The sequence below is a fragment of the Aquarana catesbeiana genome, linkage group LG13 (genome assembly GCF_042186555.1).
Source record: "Aquarana catesbeiana isolate 2022-GZ linkage group LG13, ASM4218655v1, whole genome shotgun sequence".
NCBI classification, from domain to species: Eukaryota; Metazoa; Chordata; class Amphibia; order Anura; family Ranidae; genus Aquarana; species Aquarana catesbeiana.
The window spans coordinates 230,181,594-230,207,997 of record NC_133336.1 but is presented as its reverse complement, the minus strand read 5'-3'; the positions used below and the strand labels follow the sequence as shown (position 1 = coordinate 230,207,997).

Sequence of the window (26,404 nt, the reverse complement as noted above, 5' to 3'; positions counted from 1 at the left end):
TGGTAATATAGTTGGCTGACACAGTCATAGTTTTAGCGGTATTATTTCTTCTTTTTGATCATTGTTGGTCTTCAGAAAGTGCTGACTGGAATCACCAATATCATCCATGGAAATGTGCAGAGTTTGGTATCATCCATTCCGGGTCTGGTATCTTTTCTTAGATAGTCACATTATTCACAGTGGCGTATGTAACAGTCAGATCCTTCTGGAAATAATTAAAACAGTTAATATAACTGGATTAGTATTATAAGAGCACTGCTATCATGTTTTTACAATTCTATCATCTACCAGTATATTTTCATCTATCTATTTATCTATATATATATATATATATATATATATATATATATATATATATATATATATATATATATATTGCTACAATGTTTATTAAAGGCTCAGCAGGGTTCATAGAAGAGAACTGGAAAGCTAATAAAATTGTTTGAGATTTAAGTTAAATTCAAAGGAAATTACATGGACAACATATACAATAATCCTACCAGAGAAAAATAGAGAATTTTGAGGTACCAGTTTGTAACAAATCTTTATAAAATAAAATACTTTTATTTCGTAACATAAAAAATGGGGGAGAGGGTGTAATTATCCCATGGCAGCAATAATATACAGCCACAGTTATATACATTAAAAAACAAGATGACTTCCCCGGTGCACACTGATTTGGTGCCTTTGTTGACATTTGTTATCTGAGGAGCCATCTTTATAGATGCAATCGGGAATGTTAAATATGGCCATTTTAACCGGAGTTCCCCCCAAAAGTATAAACTTCCACTCATTTCTCTCCTCCCCCCCTCTGGTGCCACATTTGGCACCTTTTGGGGGGGAGGGTGGAGCTTTCCCCACTACTGGCAGCCACGGCCCTTCATGACACCACTTGGCTCCTTCCTTCTCCTTCCTCTGCTGCCAGGCCAGTAGAAGAGAGGAGCGGAGTCTCGGGCATGCGCAGTAGGGTTCCCAGCGTGAAGCCGTAAGGTTACACTGCCGGGTTCCCTTACCCGCAATGGTGGCAGCAGCAAGCGACAGCTGATGGAAACATCAGTTGCGGTGCCGCCATCGCTGGACTCCAGGACAGGTAAGTGTCCGATTATTAAAAGTCAGCTGCTGCAGTATGTGTAGATGCTGGCTTTTAATTTTTGGAGTGGTGTGCAGACCCCTGCTTTAAAATCTGTTTGCTCTTTCTAGGCTGGCAGATGAGGCCCCTCCTCTGTGGTAAAATACTGAATGGTTGTGTATATCTATAACCAGGGATGTTGTCTTTTGAGCAAAAAGAATTCTAGTTGGCCGCACATCCAATAAAATCACCTTTATTTCAGCAAGTCCATAAAAACATATCCAAAAACACAAAAAATAGAAGGGAACAGCATTACCAGCTAACGCGTTTCACTTTTCTTTAGCGCTTAGTCATAGATCACATACAAATGTCCATTACAGGGATATATATATACATATATGAAACAATAACTTGTGATTGGAACAATCTGTGTGAAACAATTGGTTTGCGGCTGCCAATAATTGGCAGATGACCGCCCCTGTTTAGGGATGCAAATGCAGAAACTCTAACATATATAACAGATATAAAACATCATAAGAATCATATGAACAACAGACTGAATAAAAAATAGGAAAAATTTAAAAATCAAAACCCACATTTTGGAAAAAGTTAGTAAAAATTTGAAAAATTTGAAAAATTTGAAAAAATGTCTACCGAGGTCACTTATAGCAAACACCCCCATGATGCGCTTTTTTTTTGTTAATTTATTAAGTCATTAAAAATGTGACACACCCAATTCATGGTTCAGCCCTATATGTTTCCATGTACCTAGACGGAAGATCCAAAAAGCATCCTTTTTATACAGAAGTCTTAACTTATCACCACCTCTCCTGGGGACTATGACCATTTCTACACCTTGTATAGATACAGCTGAGGGGTCTCCTGGATGACAGCCATTGAAGTGGTTAGCTACATTGATTGATGTTTGGCGTTTGGTTGCCGTTTGTTTTCTGAGGAGCCATCTTTATAGATGCAATCGAGAGTAATAAATTAGACCATTTAAAATCAGTTTGCCCTTTCCTGGCTGGATGATGAGGCCCCTCCTCTGTGGTTGTATACTGATGGTTGGATATATCTATCACCAGGGATGTTGTCTTGATATTAAATTGTATAAAACAGTGGCTGTATATTGTTACTAATTATTGATAATTATCCCTCACTTTGTCCTGAGGAAGCAGGCGCCTACCCGAGAAACACGTTGAATTTTGATATCCCAATGTCTACCTGATTAAAAAAATGCAAGGTGTACCTAATAAAGTGGTCAGTGAGTGCATATAATTATGTAAACCTTCAACACAGGCATACTTTATTCTTATTGTGGATTTTGTACCATTCTTTTATTGATGTAAAAAATAAAAAACTTTTTTTATATATACAGTGTTTTGGCTATATCTACAGTATATATATTTGTTTTGCTCCCCTTTAAATAACCTTCTTTCCAAGTTACAGGGACACTGGCTTTCTGGCAGGATTAACAGATCATTTCCTGTACTTACAAAAATTGTGCTTAGCTTGGAAAAAGGAAATAAAAAAGGCAGCCACCATACCTAAGGACTCCTAAGCTTTCAAATAAAAAAAAGCACAAATTTCATATTCACCTGCTCTTTTTAATTGTTTTGCACAGAGCAGCCCCGATCCTCTTCTTCTCAGGTCTTTTCACTTGCACTCCTAGCTCCTCCCCCCACCGCTTGCTATGGGGGCACTCCTGCATGCTCACTCCCAAGCCAACTCTGTGCATCTGTAGACCCTCAGAGTGTGGCTTGGCCCTGCCCCCCTGCTCCCTCCCCACCCCACTGGCTGTGATTGACAGCAGCAGGAGCCAATAGATCCAGCTGCTCTGTCTCTGCCAGTTAGGAGGAAAGAGCTGGGAGGGCTGCTGCTATTTTGCACAGTGCTGGACAGTGATGGGGCTCAAGTAATTATGAAGGGGGCTAAGGAAGGGGGGGGGGCTGCACACTGAAGGTTTTTTACCTTAATGCATAGAATGCATTAAGATAAAAAAAAGCCTTCTGACTTTACAACCACTTTAAGTGTGAAGTGAGCTAAAATAAAGTCATGTTAGCTTCAAGCATCCAATCATATAAATTAAATCAGCATTATTTTAAATTAATCTGCATACTTGTATATTTGTACTTTATATTACACTTCAGAAAATCTGTTTTATCATTTAATTGTTTTAGGTATTAAAAATAACTCAGCTTTCAGTTAGTCCATCAATCTACAAAAAAATGAATTTATATTGTTACTAATTATTGATAATTATCCCCCACTTTGTCCTGAGGAAGCGGGCGCCGACCCGAGAAACGCATTTTTGATATCCCAATGAATATGATGGATACTTACATGTTTAATTCTTTTACCTATAAAGGGAATGAGAAAACAGTGATCAGTAAATATTATATTAAAGAAAAACACTTTTATATATTCTTGTTGCCAAAGATGGTGTGATTAGGGCAGTGGTTCTCAAACTTTTTAAGATCAGGGTATGGAAAATTCTTCCAAAACCTTCTATGCCCCAACATAAAGAATAAAGTTCATACTCAAACAATAAAAGTACGGGAATACAAAACATGTATTGAAATGCTGGAAGGCTCTGGATGAGGTTGGTTTCACTAAGGAGGAAGATGGAGGTTACAGGGAGGGTTCGAGGACTCTGCAAATTCAAAGGGACATACCTGTACGCCCATTTGCCCAGCCGAGCCATTCTACTGACGTACATCGGTGTGCGCCAGTTGGGAAGTGGTTAATTCAGTTATAAATAGAGGATATAAATAATTTTCAAACGTACCCTCTTTTCTTCAGAAGCATACTTTTTCTATTTAATTTAAAACTTTTGACAAATACAGTCACCTATTATGACAACTAACCTTTGGAAAGCTGACTTATATCTAGGTAGGTGTAGCAGACATCTTGTAGATCGGGGTCCGTGTTATTTTCTGGAGAAAAAGATCACATGCAGGTGAGTTCATAGTTGTGTTGTATGTAACACAGCTTTTTGTCCCAGGACCATCAAGATTTAAAAATAAAACGAAACTTTCCATGGCTGTGTACAATATTTTTAAATTACATTCTGATTTGTAGTAATTTTGGTAAAAAAACACCCTGACTGAAGTTTTTCTGACTATTGCTTATTGATATTCTCTATTTCATATATATAAAAAAAAGTTTTAGTGTATGTATACATATTTTCAATAGAAGTTTTAATGAAAAAATCAGTAAATATACACACACAATACCAGATCGGTAAAGTGCGCATCCCGGATGAGCCCCCAAGGAGCCCCCAATAAACAGCAACAGCGTTTAAATAAAGACAGGCATTTGGTCAATCAATATAATTACTTAGACAAAGTTAATACTAAACTCAAAACAAGATATAGGTGCAGCAAACTAATATACAGGCAAAGCATATTGACTATTTATACCTGTTTTGCCTATTTCACAAAGCAAAGGGCAATATCCGAAATTAAATTAACAATGACAATCAGTTGATATCTTTAATTATAATGATCCTTCTGCACTGATGATAAGTGTCATGGGATTGGTTCCTTGAGTAAATGCACTCTAAACATTATAATCGAGTTTTGCATTGTTCTGCCTAATCAATATTTTATTACTTTATTTTTTATATACTTTATTGTATTCGTCAACTAGACTTTTTTAAAGAATTAAATAAAATGTCTATATTCTTAATGCAGTAAGCCCATGGTAACCAACTAAAATTAACTATGCAAATCCAACCAGTACCAAGATATTCTTACTGGTTGGGATGGGATAATGCCTTTTTTCAACAAAGAGGTCTTATTATTAGGTGTATTTTGCTTAAAAATGACCAAGGATCTCTTTATTGAATAAGGCCACTTGTAGAAATGTGATGGTTCCTGAACCGTTATTTCATTTTGAAAGGTTCTAATTAGTAAAAAAAATCCTACACTATAACTGAATTCTAATTACCTGCTGTAGGTATTGCTTGATGAGGGTCTTGATGGGAAAACCTTTTTCTTGTTTTACATTTCCAGATAAGAACAGCGGAGACAACAATGACCACGAGACTCCCGATTACGGCTGCAGCGATTACTGCCACGGTTAAATCATTATCTGTAAGAAACATGTTGCATTAACTTTACAGAATATTACAGCTCTGCAGATTGTAAAGGAAAGGGGACTTTTAGAAACATTAAATTGCAATATGGCTTGTGTAGCAATTGTATATACTATATTTTTTCTATTTGCTATATTTTTTTTTTTTTTTTTGCCAAAGTGGAGTTAACCTTTAATGCAAAAAATATACATTGTAATAACTTTAACATGTAAGGTGATCTGTAAAGTGTAACAAACCAATGGTTGATTTGGTAGAAAGTGTCCAAAACTCAAATGCCACCTTTAGTGCTCATGCACACTGCAGATCAAAAAAAGTCTTTTAAAGGCAGTTGAGCTTTAATTTCTCTTCCAGCTTGAAGAAGCTTGTGCTCTTATGTGTGTTTTTATTGAGCTTCTTTGAGCTTTTTTGAGGTTTTTTTGAGCATAAGTGTTTTTTTCTTACAAACCCTCCCCTCAGATCATTTTTTTCCTTTTTTTGTGCATTTTCAAGCTTCTTTGAGCATTTCGTGCTTCAATGTGTGTTTTTGGGCACTTTTCTGCTCAAAATCTGCTCTCAAAAATGTGAGTTTGATGATACAAGAGAGAGGTGCATCAAATTCAGAGTTAGAGAAAAGTCAGTGTATCCTTCTAACAATTAGCCAGGCTAGTTTTTACCTAGCAAACTAAATTTGTTAGCAAATACAATTGGTACCTGCCTACATGTCTATTATATATCTGGATATTGTGCCCAAAACAGTATGAATGTCTAAAAGTAATCTACAATTGGACATAACTAATACTGACTTCGTATCATATCCTCACCATATATCTGTATATAGAGCCCATCACTCATCTTCCTCACAGTGTCAGACCTCGTCCTCACTTCACAGGTATAATTCCCAGAATCCTCCAGCTGAGATGACCGCACTCTGTATGTATCAGATACATTGTATCCCCGCACAGTCCGTCCATCTCTGTAGAAGGCAAAGTGCAGCTCTGTGCCGCCTCTGAGCGGATCCAGTCTGGTGTCACATCTCACCGTCATCTCATCTCCTTCTATTACCCTGGACGGGGTCACTTTTATTTCTGGAGGAGAGAAGAACTCTGGAAGAGGAAATTGTTAGAAATGATAAATTATGAGAATACATTATTTATTCTCTAAATGTTGATAATCACACAATGCTGTGCAATGGATGTAAAATTATTTCTTTCCATGTTTGACTAAGTTGACCTGTTGTATCCACTACAATAATACACGTCAATAGAGAACCCAGTAAGGACAGCTTTGTCACAAGTCATTTATTCTACCAGTATGTATATCTGGATGGTGAGTGGTAAATCGAGACATGGGAGGAAGCCAACATAAACATACAAACTTCAATCGGTCAATCTACTGAATGATAACTGGGCTCAGAGCTCCAGTGCTGCAAAGGAGTCCCCCTGTATAAAGTATTAAAGTGGTTGTAAACCCTTCCATATACCCAGTGAAGGGACTGGTCTCAGGTGATACAAAGAGATGAAACAAATCCTCCTATATAAGTTTTACCTGTTTATCTGCAATCTTCTCTTCTCTACAGACATTCAAAGTCCAGAATTTATAAAGCTTGTAGAGCTATCAAAAAAAGGGGAGGGGCTGAAGATACATCAGTGAGAAGAGCTCTGAGAGCTGATTGGAGGGAAAGGACACACCCCCTTCACATAGGAACAGAGCTGAGGCTGTCACTCAGCATGGATCATCACACATTGGATATTGGCAGATCTGAGAGTATTTGGGTTTTCTGCTCATACAAGAAGACTCGACCAAATGCTGCATGTCCTTTCACGAATGATAGAGAAGGATTCAGAGACCTCTGTAGGTCAGAGACATAATTGCAGCACACAACTGCACCGTGCAGCTTCTAAAACACACATGTAGGAACGAGTGAAGCTGAGAGTTTTTGCTTCACTGAAATGCTGATAAAAATGAGGACATTTCGAAGTGAATGAGGAAGGTGGTGATTAAAGGGGCTGTAAAGGTACATTTTTTGTTTTTTTTAAGGCTGTGTTCACACCTATGTGAACTGGATGAGGGTTTCTTCGCATCCAATTTGCATGACAGGAAATTGTGACCAGCAGACTATGGAGCCAGTTCACATATCTCCATTGCGGCTGCGGAGCATCTTTGGCTCCATTTTATGGCCAAATTCTGGCACAAATTCGGCCCTGATTCATCTCTGAAACGGAGAACAGGGACGCACCGGACCTCCTGCTGCGAGCCGCATCCGTCGAAGGTGTGAACCCAGCCTTAGATAACCAACACATCTATACTTACCTACTCTGTTCAATGGAATCACACAGAGCGGGGGCGGGAACCTCTTCTTTTCGGGTCCCCCCGCCGGCGCTCCTGGTCCCTTCTCTCTGGTCAGTGCCCCCATGAGAAGCCGCTTCCCATGGGGGCACTCGTGCGTGATCGCACCTGAGACCTCTGACACAGACAGTGAGACTCGGCCCCACCCCCCCGCGCTTCGTCGTCGCTGGCTTTGATTGACAGTAGTGGGAGCCAATGACTCCCGGTACCCCAGCAAAGCCAGTGAGACCCGGAAGTGAGGGGGGAAACGATCTGCAGACGTGCACAGCGCTGGATCGAATGAGGGCTCAGGTAGGTAAAGGGGGGCTGAGGGGGGGTGCTGACACCTAAATATTTTTTACCTTAATGCAAAGAATGACTTTAGACTTTACAACCTCTTTAAGGTTGTTTTTTATTTTATTTAGTTTGGGGGGGTTAAGAAAAAAACAGCTATAAATGACTCATGTGGGTTAGAGAAGCACCTTTAATATTTTCATGTAAACATTCATTCTGTATTGTACTGTAATTGTGCTATACCCCCTCTACATTGTAAAGCGCTGCGTAAACTGTTGGCACTATATAAATCGTTAATAATAATAATAATAATAATATTACAAAAAAAATTAAAAAAATCTTAGAAGGATTGTATCTCTTTCTAGGTGAACTTTTAGTGTATAAATACAACGTCATCTATCAGCGGAGATTTTCTGATAAATAAAACCATGTAATGATCACATCAGCACTGACATTGTTTGGGATTTGAAAATTAATTAATTAATTAATTAACAAACTAAATAACTAATAAGGAGTAGGAAGGACCATGATTATGAGGATAGACTAAGGAAATTAAAAGAAATGTATTTATTTACATGCTGAATTGTCTTTTTTATGGTCAGCACTAAAGAAAATAATATTTAAACAAATATTTCTATGTAGTAAGGTACTGTAGTATGGTAAGTTGGTCTGGATTTCCCATTAGGCACTGTAGACATGTGTCTACAGGTGCCTTTCCTAGAGGGGCACCCGTCTGTACATGGCCGGATCTAGGGGGTCCTGGGGTGGTCTGAGCCCCCCAGATTTCAGTTGTGCCCCCCCAGGCTGCCCCAATGAACAATGTACCCACGCCCACTGCAAGTCCAGACAGGAGAATTGTCAGCAAAGAGAGAGCTGGGAGGAGGTGAGGATTTTCTGTGCTCTCCCGCTCCTGTCAGTGGATCGCTCCTCCATACAGCAGATTACACAGATCCTCTTAGATCACACAGTACACGGCTTGATTCCCCACCCCCTACACACATTTCCAGGAGAGGAGCAGTCATTGTAGAGGTAGGGGTGGGGAATCAAGCCATGTACCATCCAATCTAAGAGGATCCTGTGTTATCTGCTGTATGGAGGAGTGCTGTTATCCCAGCTCTCTCCTCACTGACACTTCTCCTGTCTGGACTTGTATCGGGTGTGGGTACAATGTTCATGGGGGGAGGCCTGGGGGGGCACAGAGAGCCTTCCAACTCCTTACTACTCCTATAAGATTGGAGGGGGGCTGTTAGTGCTGGGAAGGGTAATAGGGGAGGGGATTTGTGCTAGGAGGAGGAATGGGGGGGGCGTATGTATTATGGGGCAGAATTGGGGAAGATTTGTGCTAGGAGGGGAGAATTGGGGAGCAGGGATTTGTACTGGGAAAGGTAATTTTGAGGGGGTTGTGCTAAGAGGACAGATTTAAGGGGATTTAGTTGCTAGTTGTTGGGATTTGTGGAAGAGGATTTGCACTAGGAGGGGAATTTGGAGGGGGTTTACACTAGGAGGGGGGATTTGGAGGAGAAGATTTGAACTAGGAGGGAATTTGGGGGAAGAACTTACACTAGGAGGGGGATTTGGGGGGGTTATACTAGGAGAGGGTATTTTGGGGAGAGGATTTGTGCTAGGAGTGGAGATTTGGGGAGAAAACTTACACTAGCAGGGGGATTTGTGGGAAGGATTTACACTAGTTGTGGGGATTTTGGGAGGGGGGAGTTTACACTAGGAGGAGGGGGGATTTGGGGGAGAGGATTTGTGCTAGTAGGGGGGTTTGGGAAAGATGATTTGTGCTAGGAGGGGGAATTGAGAAAGAGGATTTGTGCTAGGAGGGGGGATTTGGTGGAGAGGATTTGTGTTAGCAGGGGGATTTGTGGGTGAGGTTTTGTGCTAGGAGGGGGGATTTGAAGAAGAGGATTTGTGCTGGGGGTATTTGTGGCAGAGGATTTGTGCTAGGAGGGGGTATTTGTGGGAGAGGATTTCTGCTAGGAGGGGGGATTTGGGGAATAGGATTTGTGCTAGGAGGGGGGATTTGAGGGAGAGGATTTGTGCTAGGAGGGGGGATTTGGGGGAGAGGATTTGTGCTAGGAGGGGGATTTGGGGAAGAGGATTTGTGCTAGGAGGGGGATTTGACGGGGAGGATTTGTGCTAGGAGGGGGGATTTGTGGGAGAGAATTTGTGCTAGCAGGGGGGGGATTTGGGGGAGAGGATTTGTGCTAGGAGGGGGGATTTGAAGAAGAGGATATGTGCTAGGAGGGGGGATGTGGGAGAGGATTTGTACTAGGAGGGGAATTTGGAAGGCGTTTACACTAGGAGGGGGGATTTGCGGGGAGAAGATTTAAGGTAGGAGGCGAATTTGGGGGAAGAACTTACACCAGGAGGGGGATTTGGGGGGGTTATACTAGGAGAGGGTATTTTGGGGAGAGGATTTGTGCTAGGAGTGGGGATTTGGGGAGAGAACTTAAACTAGGAAGGGGATTTGTGGGAAGGATTTACACTAGTAGTGGGGTTTTGGGAAGGAGGGGAGTTTACACTAGGAGAGGGGATTTGGGGGAGAGGATTTGTGCTAGGGAGGGGGGATTTGAGAGAGAGGATTTGTGCTAGCAGGGGGGATTTGGGGGAGAGGATTTGTGCTAGCAGAGGGGATTTGGGGGAGAGGATTTTTTGCTAGGAGGGGGGATTTTGGGGAGAGGATTTGTGCTAGGAGAGGGGATTTGTGGGAGATGATTTGTGTTAGGAATGGGATTTAAAAAAGAGGATTTGTGCTAGGAGGGGGGATTTGTGGGAGAGGATTTGTGATAGCAGGGGGGATTTGGGGGAGAGGATTTGTACTAGGGGGGGATTTGAGGAAGAGGATATGTGCTAAGAGGAGGGTTTGGGAAATAGGAATTGTACTAGGAGGAGAATTTGGAGGGGGTTTACACTAGGAGGGGGGATTTGCGGGGAGAAGATTTGAGCTAGGAGGGGAGTTTGGGGGAAGAACTTACACTAGGAGGGGGATTTGGGGGGGTTATACTAGGAGGGGGTATTTTGGGGAGAGGATTTGTGCTAGGAGTGGGGATTTGGGGGGAGAACTTACACTAGGAGGGGGATTTGTGGGAAGGATTTACACTAGTAGTGGGGATTTGGGAAGGGGGGGAGTTTACACTAGGACGGGGGATTTGGGGGAGAGGATTTGTGCTAGGGAGGGGGATTTGAGAGAGAGGATTTGTGTTAGCAGGGGGTATTTGGGGGAGAGGATTTGTGCTAGCAGGGAGGATTTGGGGGAGAGGATTTTTTGCCTAGAGGAGGGATTTTGGGGAGAGGATCTGTGCTAGGAGGGGGGATTCGTGGGAGATGATTTGTGTTAGGAGGGGGATTTGAAAAAGAGGATTTGTGCTAGGAGGGGGGATTTGTGGGAGAGGATTTGTGCTAGGAGGGGGGTTTGGGAAAGAGGATTTGTGCTAGGAGGGGGGATTTGTGGAAGAGAATTTGTGATAGTAGGGGGAATTTGGGGGAGAGGATTTGTACTAGGAGGGGGGATTTGAAGAAGAGGATATGTGCTAGGAGGGGGGATTTGGGAGAGGATTTGTACTAGGAGGAGAATTTTGAGGAGGTTTACACTAGGAGGGGAGATTTGCGGGGAGAAGATTTGAGCTAGGAGGGAAATTTGGGGGAAGAACTTACACTAGGAGGGGGATTTGGGGGGGTTATACTTGGAGAGGGTATTTTGGGGAGAGGATTTGTGCTAGGAGTGGGGATTTGGGGGAAGAACTTACACTAGGAGGGGGATTTGTGGGAAGGATTTACACTAGTAGTGGGGATTTGGGGAGGGGGGAGTTTACACTAGGAGGGGGGATTTGAGGGAGAGGATTTGTGCTAGGAGGGGGGATTTGGGGGAAGAGGATTTTTTGCTAGGAGGGGGGATTTTGGGGAGAGGATTTGTGTTAGGAGGGGGGGTTTGGGAAAGAGGATTTGTGCTAGGAGGGGGGATTTGGGGGAGAAGATTTGTGCTAGGAGGGGGGATTTGGACTGGGGAATTTTTCATTTTGTTTGGGGAGCATTTTAACTTGCAGAAGGAATTTATGTTTGTGGTGAGCGTGTTGATTAGAGCTGTTTTTTTTTGGGGGGCACTTCAGAATTCTCTGCCTATAGGCTCCTGAGATGTAAATCGGGGCCAGTGGATGGGAGAATAACACATGGAGGGTGAAGATTTAAGAAATGGGGGGTGATATGGGTGATAATTAAAGTGATTCCAAGGGGGCGTGGCTTGGACTTCCATGTGAGAGGACGTGTCTCACAGAGGCTCCGGCATCCTGAACATAAAACATCCTGAAGTGAGCCCGATCCACCGCTACCATAGACCGGACACTTCGCTCCCGGCGTGGGGCTACACCTACAGCGACACCCGGTCGCTTTACATCCAAAACGTGTCTGGGAGGATGGAGGAGAGCCGTTCGGCCGGCCGGCATGGCCAAGATGGCGGATCCCCGCTCCCACAGCATGCGGGGAAGGAATCACAGCTATCAGCAGCTGCACGCCTGGAGAGGTATGCTCATGACACTGGCACTCACAAAAAAACACAGCCACATACCTCATATGCAAAGGCAGCAGCCAAGGGTGTCCCACAGCAAACAGCACAGCATGGCATAGAGAAGATGGCCCCTAGAGCAGCAGAGCACACAGTGAGGAATTCCCCATCCCCCCTCCTTCCTCTGAAGCAGCCAAAGCTCCAGACACTGAGCACTCTGAGCCTTCCTTGCAAGATATACTGACTGCAGTTCACACTTATGGCTCCTCACTAACTGAACTCTCTATTGAAGTAAAAAGCATGAAAGAAGGCATATTACACATAAGGCAAGGCATGCAGAAAATAAGAGAGAGAGCCACTGCTGTGGAGGGAAGAGTGAGCACACTAGAGGATGATATACCCCCTCTTTCTCAGGAGATTCACATAACTTCAGCTAAAGCCACAGAAACAGCGAATAGAGTAGAGGATATGGAGAACAGATTGAGAAGGTCAAATATTTGCATTGTCGTTATACCTGAAAAATCTGAAGGAAAAAACCCCACTGATTTTATTGAAACCTGGCTAGCTGACACATTTGGGAGAAATAACCTTACACCATTCTTTTCTGTTGAAAGAGCCGATAGAGTGCCACTCCGTCCACCGCCACCAGGGAGCAACGACAGACCATTTTTGCTGAAGTTACTACATTACAAGGACAGGGATATTATACTTCGTTTGGCCAGACAGAAACCCAATATGGAAATTCAGGGTGCCAGAGTGTCAATATACCCTGATTTCTCAGCGGCTGTGCAGAAACAAAGAGCAAAATATACTGAGGTCAAAAAGAGACTGCGTGCTCTCTCGGTGATATATTCTATGCTATACCCTGCCAAGTTGAGAGTGGTTGCTGAGGGCACGGTGCACTTTTTTGAAAATCCTATGATGGCTACCAATTGGCTGGACAGACACGAGAGGCATTTGCAGGCAGCCGTGCGTGGAAATGAACCAGGATGAAACAACGCATGAACCCCGTACATTGATTCTTTATGCTCACCTTAGAAAGAATGGAGCCCGCAGAGAGTCACAACTGACTTTTTTGGTTTATTTTACCAGTGACCCCTATCGTTTATGACTTTATGGGCACAAGGTCCCAGCCCTCTTTATTACCCCACCAAACGCCCTGTGGGGCACCAATGGAAGGCTTTCCAATGGAAGTTACTTCATTTCAGTTTGTTTTTCTTTTTTCCGTTTTTAAGCCCTGGTTGAATGGGCGCTATATATTTTGGTCACAAGGCAAGTTTGCTTTGTCGCTGGTTGCAAATCTGCAGAGTGAGACACATGATACAAGTCACGCAATACACTTTCTACACTTCAGAACTTATACTGCATCATCTGAGTTCATCTACCACAGACCTCCAATACTGGGGGTTGGATCACAACTAGCAACTACACCAAATGACTAAGCGAACAGAGTCAATTCTCTCATGGAATGTGAGAGGCTTACATGACCCTAAAAAGAGAACTGCCATTTTCACCTCTATCTCACATCGGAACCCCACTGTAATATGTCTGCAAGAGACGCATCTCACTAGGGACACCACCAACTTGTTACACTTATCGAAATATCCTACTCAATACCATTCCACACATACCCGGTATTCAAGGGGTGCGAGTATACTGTTTTCCAGGACTACCTCATTCACAAAAATTGATGCACAAATTGATGTAGAGGGCAGGTTTATTTTTCTTATGGGAACTTGGGAATCACACATCTGTGTGATCATAAATGTATATATACCTCCACCATTTAATTTAACAATAATGCCATGTCTTTCTAGATTTCTGGCAAAATATCCTCGGGTACCGGTATATGTCATGGGAGATTTTAACAGTACTCTGGACATGTCTTTAGATGTGCACAGGAAGTACTGCCCTCAGGGCCCCAGGACATATACAGCTCTTGCAAAATTTTTGATGGAGATTGAGCTTTTTGATTTATGGCGGTGTAAGTTTCCTTTTAAGGCACAATTTTCATGTCATTCCCTAACACACTCTACTTTGTCGCGCATTGATTTAGTTTTGGGTAATTCATTAACGCACTGTTATGATCCAGAGGTTACTTATCTTGCTAGAGGCCTATCCGACCATTCCCCGGTACAGCTCAGTTTAAGCTTTCCTACTGTAAAGTTACCAATGCACTGGAAGATGAATCCTTTTTGGATTCCTCTGTTTAGAGATACTAAACATATGCAAATACAAATTCAACACTTCTTACTAGACAATAAACATTCTGCCCCACCAGGTATAGTTTGGGACACTCTGAAGGCTTTTATCAGGGGAATGTGTATTAAGGAAATAAAACAAATTGCAGACAATGGGCAGCTGATGCCAGCATAGCGGTAGACAAAGCTGAGGAGGAATTCCTACAGACAACCACACCTGATAGTGAACGAAAATGGAAAGACGCACAAAAAATGTATCGCACCATACATACCCAACAAGCAGAAAACAAACGTTTCTTTACCGCACAAACATACTTTGAAGAGGGAGAGGAGAAAAAACAGGACATATGTTATCGGTAATAGCCAAATCGCAGCAGCCATCACCAATTATTCACCGCTTGGCAGTATCACCAACACAAGTAGCTATGGACACCCCTTCAATTATGCAGGGATTCTGTACTTTTTTCCAGGATTTGTATTCCTCGAAGGTGAGTTACCCTGAAGAAGACTTAACTGAGTTTTTAGATGGAATCTCACTTCCGACAATACAGGGGGAAGACAAAAAACTACTTAATGCACCTATATCTCTAGAAGAATTGCAACTTGCATTAGCAACATTCCCCAATTCTAAGGCCCCGGGAAATGATGGTCTCCCAGTAGAGATGTATAAAAAATTTGGTGGCATACTCTTACCGGAATTGCTACACACAATTAAGGAAGCACATGCCAATGATTCATTACCAGACTCCATGTACGAGGCAGTGGTAGTGGTCCTGTTGAAACCCGGGAAGGATCCGGTCCAACCTGAGTCGTACAGGCCCATATCACTTTTGAATAATGATTTGAAATTGATCACTAAAGTCCTCGCTATGCAGTTGTCTAAGGTGGTGACAAAAATAGTGCACCCGGATCAATCGGGATTTATACCAAACAGATCCACAGCACACAATCTTCGCAGATTATATTTAAATATGCAAATCCCAACAGATAATACAGGTCAAAGAGCTATCCTGTCCCTAGACGCCGCTAAGGCATTCAATAGCGTAGAATGGAATTATCTTTGGAAGGTGCTAGAGAAGTTCAACTTGGGGGAGACATTCATATCCTGGATCAAACTACTATACAGAAAACCAAAAGCATGTATTAGAATTAACAACACACTGTCCTCCTTTTTTGATTTACACAGGGGAACAAGACAAGGCTGCCCATTATCCCCATTGCTCTTTGCTTTGGCCATAGAGCCTCTGGCTGCTGCTATCAGAGAGAACCTGGCTATATGCGGTTTTAAAAGAGGAAATTTGGAAGATAAAATAGCCTTGTATGCTGACGATGCGCTCATCTTTTTGGGCGACACGTCTGCCTCCTTAACAAATCTTATGGAGTTAATTGGTAAATTTGGATCCTATTCAGGGTTCAAGATAAACTGGGACAAATCCACACTGTTACCACTGGACTCCCTTGCGTCGCCACTTCCCTCAGCAGCAGACCAGATAAAGGTGGTAGACACTTTCCGATATTTAGGCATAGTCATCCACCCCAATTTAGAACTATATGTTAAACTTAATATAAATCTCTTGATCAAAAAATTCCAGGAAAAAGCAGCCAGTTGGATAAAACTTCCCCTTTCGGTAGTTGGCCGATGTAACCTGATAAAAATGGTCTGGGGTCCACAACTTTTTTATGCGCTCCACAACGCCCCTATATGGATCCCTATACATGTCTTCAAAAAATGTAACACCATATTTCGCTCTTTGATCTGGAGGAAACAGGTGCCGCGTATTAAATTGGAAACACTACAGGAGGCAAAGGACTCGGGCGGGCTGGCAGTCCCGAACCCATATTATTATTTTATAGCGGCCCAATTGCAACACCTGACGGGTTGGCAGGACTCTGAGTTATCTGACCCTGCGAGCAATATTATACGTACATTACTTTCGAGTGGGGGCCTTGTGGAGTGCTTGGAAGCAGGAGAGTTCCGTAGGGTTCCTGAATACAAAACTTTGGTGCTTATAGATAAGATATGGAACAAGGCCAAGCAACATTTTCACTATGAAGGGTACTCTGAATGGTCTCATATATGGAACAATAGCAATTTTCCCGAACTGTGTAAATTAAAGGGCTTCTCTGGGTGGTCTAGGAGTGGGGTGGTGTATATTAAGCAGTTATACCAAGGAGGACTTTTACGGGACTTTCAATCCCTAAGAGAAGAATATGGCATACCAAATGTTGTGTTCTTTCAATATTTACAACTTAGGCACGCCATCTCAGCACAAACTACACTTTCTAAGTGGGAATTAACTAGACCAATGGTGCTCATACAGCTGGTAAATTCAATGTCTAGGAAAGGGCAGATATCATCTATATATGAATCACTAATAATGCAGATATCCAAGACTATGTCACTAAAATGCAGGACAAGTTGGGGGGAGGATATAGGTCACATTACAGATGAGGAATGGTCTGCTATAATGGAGACTGTGCCCAAGGTGTCTCTTTCCTCTTCCCAAAAACTCACACAACTATTCATTATACACCAAACCTACCGTACCCCCTATAAATTATATAAATGGAACAGAAGAGATGAACCTTTTTGCCCCCGTTGTAAGGTAGATAATGGCACCCTTATACACATGCTCTGGAAGTGCCCAAAATTGCAAAGATACTGGTCTGAAATAATCAGCTCTATAAATAAAATGTGGAATCTTACATTTGTGGTTGACCCCAAGCTGTGTCTGTTGGGATGGTTGGACGAAGAACTATATACACCACATACATATATAGCCATCACCAGAATATTGTTTATTGCTAGAAAACTTATAGCTAAGAAATGGCTTTCGGTGACACCACCGACGCATGCAGAATGGGCGAATACCATAAATGAAACTCTATTGAGGGAAAAGTTGACATACCAAAACAGGGGTAGCCCAGCAAAATTTGAACGTATATGGGACCCTTGGTTGGAGGTACCTGGTTTAGCCCCCTTCCAATTGGTCCAAAATAAAATACTAGGTGGCAGAACGCAGACGCCTACCCCCCTTGTTTGAGGAGGGAGGCTGTCTACATTGAATGGATACAGGATGATATGATGTTATAGGGACTCAGAATATAGATCAAACTGACATAATAATTTTGATGAGAAGTTGTCTTACTCTGCGGTGATGAGTTATATGGTTTTAATTATATATTAGTTAAAGAAAGAAAGCAGATACTATCCCCCCCCATTGTTTAGGGGGGAGAGGTACCTCTACACCGACCGATTGTCCGTTGAAGAACCGGGAGCGGGGTAGGGGTACAAAGTACTAAAAGGACACACTTACTTATCATAGAAAATACGAGAAAAAGCTGAAATTGGTATAGATACATAAAGATTTGTCTTCATAGATTGATTGTAACCCTATATATACCATAATATTGCAGGAAACATAAGCTGATTGATTGTATGTTTGGATAATAATATGTCCTTGGCAATGCAATTTGATGTATGTTTTTGTTTTTGTTTTTGTTGTAAGGAAGAGTTTTTTCTCTTCTTATGTTTTAAAAATCAATAAAAAGAATCTGATTTAAAAAAAAAAAAGTGATTCCAAAGCTTCATTTTTCATGAAATAATAAACATGTTATACTTACCTGATCTGTAAAAATCTCTCTCCTCCTCTTCTGGGGTCCCCTGCTGGCACTCTCGGCTCCTCCTCCCTTCTGAGTACCCCCATAACAAGCTGTGTGCTATGGAGGGGTTCATGTGATTACACCCCCACTGTCTATAGACACACACCCCACTCCCTCCTCACAGAATTTGATTGGCTGCAGCAGGAGCCAATGGCTGCCTCTGTGTCCTGTGATTGGAGGAAGAGATGAGAGAGGACTGCTGGTGGGGTCAGTGCTGGACAGAGAGAGGTGACAGGTAAGTGTTTGGGGGAAGCACAGAAGGGAACGTTCTTTTACCTTAATGCTGAGAATGGAAATCTTTAGTCTTTACAACCACTTTTCTTCTTTTTTATTTCTGCAACAGAGTCACTTCAAAGATCATATTTTTTATGGGAGTTCACCTTCCTCTGGATCTACTAATATTTCTAAGAATACAGTTTAAATAGGACATTCATTTACCTTTCACAGAGATAAAGAATTCATTTGAGCGCTCCATCACATATGGACTATCCTTGCGTTGTATTTGTTTAGTACATTTGTACAGTCCAGACTGACTCATCGTTATATTAGGAATATGGAATGTGGAGTCAGATCCTGATGATTTTATCTCCTGATCATCCTTGTAGAATTTTGTGTTTATTGCAATATAAAATCTCCAATTATGACATCTCAGAGTCAGGGGGTCTCCTTCATATATGACAGATGGAGGTCTCTGCAGGATGACAAGTTCTGAAATGTAATAAAATGATACTTTAGGTTGTTCTATTCACATCCAACAATCTGTAATGATGGAGATGAGATGGATGACTCACTTATTATAACATTTAGGAAGACGGGATCACTGATATCACCACCGATGGTCCGGCACTGGTAATCTCCTCTGTCCCGCTTCACTGAAGAATAAAAGATAAAATGCCTCTGTTGATCTCCAGGTATTGGTCTCTTATCTTTGTACCAGTGATAGGTCCGGGGCTCCTCTGGTACAGTAGACGGCACATCACATGTTAGAGTCACATTGTCACCTCCTAGTACATTCCCCCAGTTGGGTGTGAAGGTCACCACAGGTTTGATGGCCCCTCCTATAGAAGAAAAGAGATCACACAGAACACATAGAGAGCACAGTGTGCAGGAAAACACAGAGAGGTGAACACATCTTGTATGAGAAAAAAAAAACATTCTCTATAGAAATGGGAATGTTTATAGTCCTGGGCACAGAGATTTTCCCACACGTTGGTAAATCTTTATTTTAAACAATGAAAACTTCTCCCCTTAAAGTGATATTAAAGGCAGATTTTTTTTAAATAACAAACATGTTATACTTACTTGCTCTGTGTAAGGGTTTTGCACAGAGCAGCCCAGATCCTCCTATTCTCAGGTCCCTCACAGGCACCCCTGGCCCCTCCCTCCTGCCAAGTGCCCCATAGCAAGCAGCTACCTATGGGGGCATCCAAGCAGGCCCATTCCCAAGCCGCTGTTCTGTGTCCATTCACACACGTAGCACAGCTCTACCCCACCTCCACTCTCTCCTCATTGGCTCATTGGATATGACTGACAGTAACAGGAGCCAATGGCTGAAGAGATCTGCGAGAGCAGCTGCTCTCATGTACATTGCTGGATCAGGATAGAGTAAGTATTGTAGGTCTGGTGGGGGAGGGGAGAGCTGCATGCTGAAGGTTTCTTAAGTTCATGCATAGAAGGCATTAAGGTAAAAAAACCTTGGGGGTTAACTTTCCCTGTCTGAGTCATTTAAACAAAAATCATTTTAGGCCTGAAGATTTTTTAAAACCCCCGAAACATGACATCATTTCTGAAAGCAAAGATCCTGAAGAATAAAATGGTGGTAGTTTCATTTTTTTTATATCATGCAATCTTAGCATAAGCAATATATTACCCAGTTTTTGGTAGAATACAAAAGATGAGGTTGCTTCGAATGAAGATAGATATCCAACCTATCAAACCTTAAAATGATTGTAAAGGTAATTTTTTTTTTTAAATAACAAACATCTCTATACTTACCTGCTCTGTGCAATGGCCCTCAAATGAGGTCAGGTAAGTAAAATGGGGGGGTGAGAGGGTGAGGGAGGAGGCTGACTCCTAAACATTTTTTTACCTTAATGCAAGGAATGCTTTAAGGTAAAAAAAAATTTAGACTTTACAACCACTTTAAAAAATAGATTACCCTAACATTTCATATTCCTGATATGTGTCTGCTGTACCATGTACTTGTATGAGAAAGTCTCCTGTTCTCTTTGTATTGATTTCTTAATGTGAAATCCCTGGTGATCCTACCGGTCCCTCTGCTTTCCTATAACATATACAACTGACCACACTAAACAGGAGAGCACCTCCTCCTAATAGGTGGCCAATAGGATCGCTTCTCCTCTTGGCCAATTGGGTGATGGGTCTCAGGACCCGTTTCCTGATTGGCCGGGAGGTGAATCAGGAAGATTATAATGAATAATAATTTGCAAATGTCACACAACTGGGTGGGCTCGGGGCACAGCGCTCTGCCCCCCGAGCCCATCCTTTTTTTAAGGCCTATTATAGCCTCAGGATCTAATCATGTAATTTAAAAAAAAACCCTGATTGGAATTCATGTGTCCGGTGCCCTGCATGTAGCAGGGCACATGGATTGGGGGGGGCAGCGCCCCTGTACCCTGTATGGATGGGCCGCCACTGCTGGAAACTCAGCCTGCTCTGGGTTAGGAGGTGACGTCACATCCGGTTGAACACATGAAAAGTCTCTGGAGAAGACGGTGGAGTGGTTTCGTTACACACATAGAGGATGATTGGGCTGGTTGAGCTGACTGTGGATGCATACAGGCCGATCGAGCTGATGCTGGTCTGGGCACTTTTAAATGTAAGCGCATTAAACTGGATGTGTTTTTAATGGAAACGTTTTTAATAAACATACTGCACAATCATTTTGCCATTTGTTTTTTGGCAATACATATTGGATGTGAGAAATTATGTGTTGAAAGTGAGTGTGGAGATCGTACTAGATGGAGTATTTATCCTATTTGTTCCCATGGGCATGATTGGCTGTATCGATGGGTGAACGGTTCAGCCTGAGCATAAGTTTGGGCCGAACTTTGGTTGTTCGAACACCGTTAAAGTCTATGGGACACTAACATGAAAAATCAAAAAGTGATAATTTTAAAGGCTTATATGCAAGTTATTGTCATAAAAAGTGTTTGGGGACCCGGGTCCTGCCCCAGGGGACATGTATGAATGCAAAAAATATTTTTTAAAACTGACGTTTTTTAGCGAACAAACAGTGATTTTTTTAATGCTTAAAGTGAAATAATAAAAATGAAATATTCCTTTAAATATCCTGGGGGGTGTCTATAGTATGCCTGTAAAGTGGCGCATTTTTCCCATGTTTAGAACAATACCACAGCAAAATGACATTTCTGAAGGAAAAATTGTTATTTAAAACTGATCGTGGCTGTAATGAATTGTCAGGTCTCGTCAATATAGATAAAACTCATTGAAAAAAAGAGCATGGGTCCCCCCCCACCCAGTCCATTACCAGGCCATTAGGGGACAAGGAAAGATTACTCCTGCGCTTGTGGGGGTCTATTTGGGTTTGAGAAAAGTAGTATTGTGAACTGTAGTAAAGCTAAAAGAGATGGTGTTGCATGTCCCGCTGCCCAGAAACTGACCCCGGGGTGGTCAGGTAAGACTATATGGAGAGTGATGGATGAAGGGCGCGTGATCAATTGCTCACATCAAAAAGTATAAAATTTATTCATATGAAAATAAAAGCAAATAAAAGCAAATGAATAATACCAATACTACGTATCATGCAAACAGGTAACAAAATATAGAAAACATGGAAATTAAAAATGGATTAAAAATAACATAAGCCCATGTTGAGGCGGGTGTTTAGAGTCGGCTGACGCGTTTCGAGGATAACCTCTTCATCAGAGCCTTTGAGAAGCAGGGCGCAGTCTCTATGGGCCAGTAGGCCAACATATGTGCATAAACATAATGGCTAGTTGGAAAGTGTGGCCTGAAATGGGAAATACGTTTTTCTGTGTTCCATACCAGTCCACGTTCAAGCGTTCTAGGTGGAACAGAGATCAGAAAAAAAATATATATATATATGTATATATATATACATATATATATATGCACACACACATGTATAAACAAAAATATATAGACAGAATTTCAGCTAGAAATACAGTTTGGAGCACATGGCAAGAATATGCAACACAAGAAACAAATGATGAGTAAAAATACATAAATCAATAGATGAATATAAATACATAAATCAATAGATGAATGTGATAGACGGGAAACACATATATGTACAGAGAATTGATGGAAGGTACGATATCTATCGAAATTTGATAGGGGATTCGGTGTCTATAAGTACCATAAACGAGTGGTCAATGATAGACCATGAAGTAACAAACAAAAAATAATAATAATATAAATATATATATATATATATATATATATATATATATATGTGACCAAAAAGTGTTTTTTAGAGAAAACATACATATGTAGGTAAGTAAAAGAGGTAAGTAAGGAGATGACGAACTGGTGACTTGATGTGAAAACACACCTACCTATGTGGTAGTTGATGGTATGTGTGTTCTCCTTTAAATTGTAGAGATAGGATTGTAGGGTGGTGTGGACCTGAAGGGGGGGGAGAGGAAGCATGATGTTAGAGGAAACAGAGGGAAACCAGAATTGTGACCTGGGGGTGATCCCTGAGGACACTGACAGGCAGTCATATCATGGCATATTTCTGAATGAATGGAGAGGCTGTGTGCCTGTTGCGGGCTGGATGGAGGAGAGATGTCGGCCTGTCTGCGTCCTCCTGGGAGAGTGCTGTCCTGTACTAAGGAGGATGAAGGGGGGTGAAGAACTCTTGAGAGGATACTGAAGCCGAGTATGTCCGCAGCTGTCTCTCTTCCTCAGATATAGGTGGATGTGATGAATTGGAGATGAGGGGGGTGTGGCCGGCAATGGAACGCACGCCGTCAGGCGGGTGGGTGTGGTTATGCGCTCCAAGGGCGGGCACATGACCTGACTCCTGTCAGTGCCTGGAGACGAAAGGAGCTCCAGGTGGAGTCCTTGACAGTGGATGAGCCGGTCTGGTGTGAGTCATGTAGGACGAAAAAAGACGCACACACAGGCGACTCAGGTCTACAGGAGCATCGGGACGGGGGGGGATGTGTGTGGCAGAAAAAAAGAAGCTCTAGAAGCAGTGGAAAAATAAAAATAATAATAATAATAATGAAATTAGAATGAAATTAAATTAAAATAAAAATAAGAATAAAAAATAATAAATAATAAATAATAAATAAAAATAAAAATAAAAATAAAATTAAAAAATGAAAATAAAAATAAAAATGAAAATGGAAATGAAATAAATGAAATAAAATAAAATAAATTAAATTAAATTGAATAAAATAGAGAATAAAAAATGAATATGAACCTGAAAATAGATGTAAAAAGATGTAAAAGTGAAACTGAGAATGTGATGAGAGATATTTAATATATGAAATTGAAAATGAAAATGATTGTGGGTGTGAATGGGAATTAGAAATGATGAGATGGGAGAGGATGGAATAGGCAGGATGGGACAGGGGTAGGTGGGGAGTGCTCGGGGCGGGGAATGGTGATGATGGATACTGATGTTGGTTTGTATCTAGATGATTCCATGGATTTCCAGGTCTTCGTTCAATCCATCGGGAACCATTGACCCGAGAGAGAAGATCCAGAAAGATTCTGCAGAGTTTTTTGAATCTCCTCCCAATATCGTCGTCTTTTTTGATGGCTTAAATACCAAACACTTTAAGACCTATTGGGTTTCCCTTGTGGTGTTCTCTGAAGTGCCTGGGTACTGAGTAGTTTTGGTTTTTCTTATTTTTTATGGACTGATGGCGTGTATTACTGTTGATGATGCTGCATTTGTGCTCGCTAAATCTTGTCCTCAAAGGACGTGTTTTGCGTCCGACATACAGTAACCCGCATGGGCAAATTAGGCCGTAAATCACATGGGAAGTGCCGCAATTGATGAATTGGCCAATTTTGTGCTTCCGGCCGTCTGTTCCAGTGACTTCTTTTTTTCTATGTGCCATGAAGGGGCAAGCTCCACAGTTTCTAATTCCACATTTGTAATTACCCTTCTGGTCAAACAGGGATGTCCAACGGCCTGTAGGGGTCTTGGTTTGGTTCAGGGGTTTGCGTACTCTGCTTGGTGCTATTAGACTTCTAAGGTCTTTTGCTTTCTGGAATACAACTTCAGGTTTGGATGGTAAGACTGGATTGAGGATGGGATCTTGCTTGAGAATGTTCCAGTTTTTCTGGATGACTCTCTGTATGTCCAAAGCTTTGGTGTTATATTGTGTGCTAAATCTGATGGAATTCTTCATTGTCTGCTTTTTTCTCTCTGTTTTTTTGGGGGCTGTTACCATAGTAGCTGAGGGGTATTCATCATAAAGTGTCCAGTATTTTGAGAAGGCTTGTTCGATCAGGTGTTCTTCATAGCCTTTCTCAAGAAATGTCTTTTTTAGGATGGGCCCTTGCTTTTCGTAGTCGTTTCTTTTGGTGCAGGTTTTTTCAGCCTACAGAATTGCCCAAAGGGGATGTTGCGGATCCACTTGGGATGATGATGGCTTTTGGCATGAAGGTAGGAGTTCACTGCACTAGGTTTGAAATGAGTTTTGGATAGAATCATTCCTTCTTCGTTAATTTTGAGATCAAGGTCCAAGAAGACAAGTGATGTATCGTCAGTTACGTGGGTAAAGTTGATGCCAAAGGGATTGGAGTTGCAGTATTCCAGAAATTTATTGAGGTCTGTATGCGATCCATTCCAGATGATCAGAATGCCATCGATGTATCTGGTGTAAAGTGCGAGCTGATCCTTAAAGGGGTTGTTGGCCCAGATAGACATGTCTTCCCAGAGGCCCATGAATAAGTTAGCGTAGCTGGGAGCAAATTTTGCTCCCATAGCTGTCCCTTTGGTTTGTCGAAAATACTCACCCAAGAAAGAAAAATAGTTGTGGGTGAGACAGAATTTTATGGAGTCGAGGAGAAATTTAATCTGTAGGGGGTGTGTATCACTTTTCGATAGAAAGTACTCTACTGCTTCTAAACCATATTTGTGTTCAATGGAAGTGTAAAGAGATGAGACGTCAAGAGAGAGCCATTTGTATTGCGGTCGCCATGAAAAAGATGAGAGGATATCGAGCATATGTCCAGAATCTTTCATGTAAGATAAAAGATTCTGGACAAAGTGGTCAAAAAGTGGTCAATATAGCAGGCTAGATTGCTAGTTAGACTGTCAATTCCAGCAATGATGGGTCTGCCTGGTGGATTCATCTGGTTCTTGTGAATCTTGGGGATATGGTAAAAGTGGGGGGTAAGTGGGTGCTGTTTGTTCAAAAAAAGGAATTCACTTTTTGTAATGACTCTGTTCTCCTTGGCTTGTTTCAGTAGAATTTCCAGAGAGATGGAGAAAGATGGTAATGGATCAGCAGGGAGTTTCTCATATGTATTGGTGTCTCCAAGTAATCTCAGAGCCTCAGCCATATATTCGTCTCTGTTTTGGATTACTAGACCACCGCCTTTGTCAGCTTGTCTAATGATGATGTCTTCTCAGTCTTGAAAATTCTTAAGGGTTTCTTTGGGGACTTCATAGTCTTTGTTCCTAATTTTAGTGTATTTGCCGTTGGTATAGTTGTTCTGGCAGATCCTTTTAATTTCATCCAGCACTATCTCGTAAAAGATTGGAATGTATTTTCCTTTTGCCCAGTGGGGGTGAAAAGAAGACTTGGGTTTGAACTCGGTGTGTACGATCTGTTTTTCCATGAGGGCTAGGAGTTCTGGTTCTATTTCATAGTCCTCGCAGGCTCCCTCTTGGTATAGACTCTCTAGATTTTCAAGTGCATTATCCACATTTGGTGTATTGTCAGATCGAGTGCTTGTGAGTGAGGACGATACTTCAGCGGGTGATTCGTGGAGAGCGAAGTACCTTTTCAGAGTGAGATTTCTCGTGTGCCTATTGAGGTCTACGAAGATCTCGAAGAGATTTGGTGGATCTTTAGGGGTAAAATTGAGGCCCTTGCGTAGAACATTCAGTTCCGTGTCATCAAAAACTGAACTGGATAGGTTGAAAATTTTGATTGTGGTGTGTGTTGGAGTTATTTTTTCCCTTTTTTTGTTTTTCTGTCCTCCTCGTCGCCCTCTTCTTCTCCATCTTCTCTTTTTCTTATCATCCTCTGTGGGAGTTCCAGAGGGATTTTCTGTTGAGCTGTGGGGTTCTG

General features: G+C 41.9%; 1 protein-coding gene across 1 annotated transcript; it reads right to left on the bottom strand.

The window, feature by feature from the left end:
* Positions 1-157: 157 nt before the first annotated feature.
* Positions 158-24,511, bottom strand: LOC141116695 (low affinity immunoglobulin gamma Fc region receptor II-like). Its single transcript, XM_073609086.1, has 8 exons — positions 24,262-24,511; positions 18,926-19,192; positions 18,573-18,842; positions 5,021-5,164; positions 4,196-4,210; positions 3,937-4,011; positions 3,413-3,429; positions 158-205 (listed from the first exon to the last, which is right to left on the bottom strand). The coding sequence occupies exons 1-8, from the start codon at positions 24,509-24,511 to the stop codon at positions 158-160; spliced, it is 1,086 nt and encodes a 361-aa protein (XP_073465187.1).
* Positions 24,512-26,404: the final 1,893 nt, after the last annotated feature.

Excerpts from the sequence above, each read along its gene's own strand:
- LOC141116695 (XM_073609086.1), bottom strand. The coding sequence starts at position 24,511 with ATGAAGAATTCCATCAGATTTAGCACACAATATAACACCAAAGCTTTG. Across the intron at positions 19,193-24,261 it reads ATCCCTGTTTGACCAGAAGG|GAGGGGCCATCAAACCTGTG; the intron begins GTAATTACAAAT and ends TTTCTTCTATAG. Across the intron at positions 5,165-18,572 it reads ATTCTTTATCTCTGTGAAAG|ATAATGATTTAACCGTGGCA; the intron begins GTAAATGAATGT and ends TGTTTCTTACAG.